The sequence below is a fragment of the Pteropus alecto genome, unplaced genomic scaffold (genome assembly GCF_000325575.1).
Source record: "Pteropus alecto unplaced genomic scaffold, ASM32557v1 scaffold22, whole genome shotgun sequence".
In the NCBI taxonomy this organism is placed as follows: domain Eukaryota; kingdom Metazoa; phylum Chordata; class Mammalia; order Chiroptera; family Pteropodidae; genus Pteropus; species Pteropus alecto.
The window spans coordinates 6145237-6149027 of record NW_006434839.1 but is presented as its reverse complement, the minus strand read 5'-3'; the positions used below and the strand labels follow the sequence as shown (position 1 = coordinate 6149027).

General features: G+C 39.6%; 1 protein-coding gene across 4 annotated transcripts in view; it reads left to right on the top strand.

The window, feature by feature from the left end:
- The window catches only part of LRGUK (leucine rich repeats and guanylate kinase domain containing), a 99476-nt gene that overhangs the window by 30810 nt on the left and 64875 nt on the right, over positions 1 to 3791 (top strand). For all 4 annotated transcript variants that reach the window (XM_006910654.3, XM_025045953.1, XM_025045952.1 and 1 more), the window contains exons 8-9: positions 1358 to 1438; positions 3033 to 3119. In XM_006910654.3, coding sequence (XP_006910716.1) covers positions 1358 to 1438; positions 3033 to 3119 — 168 coding nt within the window. The remainder of the gene's footprint in view (positions 1 to 1357; positions 1439 to 3032; positions 3120 to 3791) is intronic.

The following is a 3791-nucleotide window of genomic DNA, read 5'->3' as shown; positions in this document are numbered from 1 at the left end:
CTTCCACGCTCACCAGCCACGTCTGTGAGTGCACATGGCCAGGACTTGCTGGTGACACGCGTCAACTGCAGGCATACAGCTCCTCCCAACATCTGTGTTAGGTCCCAGCGCAAGAGCTGATTGCTAGAGGGAAATCAGTCCACAGTTTGAACGTCCTGGCTGAGAAGCGTGAACCACGTTTACTTTTCCACCTTCCTGAATACCGCAACATAAAAAGAAATTGCTCCTTTTGTAGGTGATCACAGCGGCAGTCAAATGGGCAGCCTGGTCATCTTATGGAAAAAGCTGTGTTTAATAGCATAGCGTTTCCATAAGTAGATTCACGTGCGCAGGTTGTATATTGTAACTCAGAATTTACCTTTCATATTATATCTTTGAAAATGACATCCTTTGAACATGGTGCATGCGTTCTTGCCCCGATTCAGCTTTGGGAATAGTTTACATTTCAGCCGCGTTTTGTGGTTTGTTAACTCAGAAATTATCAGTGACTCTGCTGTCGGAGTGCTTTCACAGAGCATGCAGAAATGACTTGGGGAGAAATAGAAATGAAACGTGATTATTAATTTTTTTTGTAGAAGTTCAATATTTCTATTTGAAATAAAATTATCATTATGCTATTACAGGAAATTTGAGTAAAAGTGTTTGTCTTTAGTGGAAAATTCAGGCACGTGGCAACCTAAGCTCTATCCTTGCTTAGATGAAGGAACCTTTTTTTCTCTTACTTTTGAAAGTTGTGAAACAACCTACAAAGAAGAGAGTATAAAACATCAATGTACAGTTTAGCAAAATTTTTAAGGTGAGCACCCTCGTCGAGAAATATGTCATACATACAGTCTTCTGTTTTTCTTTCCTTAAAATAATTATTGGAAAAAAATGATAGAGCTACACATGTACATGCAGTAAGAAAGCTTCACCAGTCACAAATAACCAGACCAGCAGAAGCAGTGCTAGGGAGGGAGACTGGGGAACTGGGGGCCTAGGAAGGGTGGCGGGGAGCGGCGTGTGGAGAACCAGCAAGCCCTTGCATGTATTTTTTGTACTGTTTTATCTGACTCTACATACTATTTTATTTCTGCCTTAAAATAAACGTGGCCGAGGTAAGGAACACCTCACTGTTCTCTAGCCAGAGAGGAGAAAAAAATGTGGCTGCGTGTGTTCACATTTATGAAGGGGCATGCAATAAATCTCTTGTTCTGTGTAGCTTTGTGGAATTCTCATTAAAAAGCTGGATAGTCAACAGAGCAATTTTTAGAATAAGCTGAATTTAAAGGATCCAAAGTAGCTCCTTGTATATTATGCTTTCTATTATCTTTGTGCGTTCAGTCTGTGATAAAATTTTGTTTCTTTGATTAAACAGATTGCTGAGCTGGGCGAAATTGAATACATTGAAAATCTACCTCTCCTTCGAGTGCTCAATCTTCTAAGAAATCCAATTCAGGTAAGAGTTCATCTACATCAGCAGAGAACTCCAGTTCAGGTAAGAGACCATTTATATCGTGGTGTGGGGGATGAGGGCTTTCTTGGGACTCTTCTTCAAGAAGTCCTTCTGATAAAGAATATCAGGAATGTGAGTACAGTGTTTATCTTCATTCTCTATCTCTTAGGAAACAATTAGAAGGGTTAAGCAAGGTGTAGCACCCTGTGCGCCACTGCCATCCAAAGTAAAGCCTGACGTGATCTATTCTGTGCCTTTGTTGGCTACTGATCCCAGATTGTAGTAGAGATTACAGGAGGGGATTATTGAGACTGTGGAGCAAGGTCCTTTCACCAGAGAATGAGCGATGCTGGAGGTTCCTATTTTATAACAGGGGAGAGAAAATCTAAGATTAGATGCCTAAAGTATTTTGCCTGGGTATAGCTGTGAAATCAGTGGTGTTGGAAAATGATTATAGAAAAAAAAAAAGATATTTCCCGTGGATTCTTTAGCTCTGGGATTCAAAGACCCGAGACTGTTTTTCAGGCTCTCTTCGTTTCCACTGATAGCCCCTCTCTCCTGGCCTCTGTCCTTCCCTCTCTGTTCATTTGTCCTTCATTCCACTTTTCCACCTTGACCCTTCACTTACCTTTCTATAGACTCTTGAATTTGTCTGTATCTCCAAGTACCTTTCTTTTTGTGTGTAGCTTGATGAACATGTCCAGACAAGCAAAAAAAAGAAATAAAAAATGAAAAATAAGATTTAAAAATAAAAACACAGTCCTCAGTATGGGAATAGTGGCAGGTAATTTAAAAGCATCTCTGAAAGAAAGCAGCAGGGCTTAAAGTAGTCATCACCCACCAATGTTTCCAGTCCACGTAGTGTTTGCGCATGTGCATCAATAAACAGCACAAACCCCTCTCCACACCTAACTCATTTATATGCACAAACTCCCTCCAATTTACATATTGAAGTGCAAAAGAGATACCTTTGTATATTCATTTCATGTATGGTCTCACCTATAAAAAAAAAAATGTATCATCCACTTATATCTTTCTCTTCAAAGAGATGTAACTTAATACAAAAAACTTTATAGTTCTAAAAGGCAGATAATCCAAACACAGAAGATGAGAGGGAGTAATAAGAAATTTGTTCCATAAACGAATATCATTTTGGTATTGTAAAACATATTCATAATAAGTGATACAAATTAATACAAAACAACACAAAGGAATAATAAGTCATGATAAAGTAATAATAAATAATGTTTCATTATTTGCTATATGAAACTTTGGGATTAGAAGGTAGGGTTTGAGTCACTGGCCATGGAAGCTTAGATGACATGCTTCATCTCACCGAGGCTTAGTTGTTTTTCTCTTTAGACATGAAGATAATCTTACCTGTCCTGTGTGTCTCACAGGGAGATCAACAAGATCACACATTTAAAGAGCTTTATAGGTTACAAGGCCGGTAAACGTGGAAACGTAGAAAGCTGTAGGGGGTGTGAATGACGGGGTAGGTGGTAGGTGAGAGACCTGTGCTCGTGAAAGTAGCGTGCTGGTGCTTATTAATTTGGGGAAAGGAAGGGAATGAATAATCTCTCAATATTTTAAACAGGAAAAATCTGAATATTGGTTGTTCGTAATTTTTATGCTACTACGACTAACAGAATTAGATCAGAAGAAGATTAAAGTGGAAGAAAAGGTATGTAATCATATGACATCATGCGTTTGTAAGTTAATAAGCTGAAAAGCTTATGCTGCCTGCTGCAGGACCAATATCGTCAATAAAGGGCACACACGTATTTATTTAGGGAGTGTTTCCTTGTCCATTTAGGATCCGTTTAACCCTCTGCAAAGCTGAGCATCAGTGCAAACGCAGCGAAAGCCCTGTGTTGGCACAGTGGGGAGACCGGCAGAGCAGCAGCCTTCCACTCGCACGGGCCACAGCGTCATGGCGGGCTGCTAATTTAGATAACTATAATATTTGGAGGGTGTGTATTCTATCTGTGTTACTCTAAAAATTTGCTTAATAATGAAATGCCTTATAAGGTCATTTTACCATATACTCAAAGGTATTCAGATGAATCAGTACACCGATCTTTTAAATCCTTGATTCTGCTCTTTAAGATCACGATTCATCTAGACACACAGTTCCCGAGTAACCAGACCTTGAATGCCAGCACCTGCCTCCCCTCCACCGTACCTGTGCTAGCTGCTTTGTCTTGCTTTAGTGACTGGCGACAGCTGAAATCTCCACTAATGAGGGATTTCTTAAACTGGGTGCAAATTTGAGGTGGGAATGAAAACAGGTCTAAATCTGTTTTCCATCTCATAAATGCCTTTCTGAAATCTTGGTTAAAAATAGGTACAGATG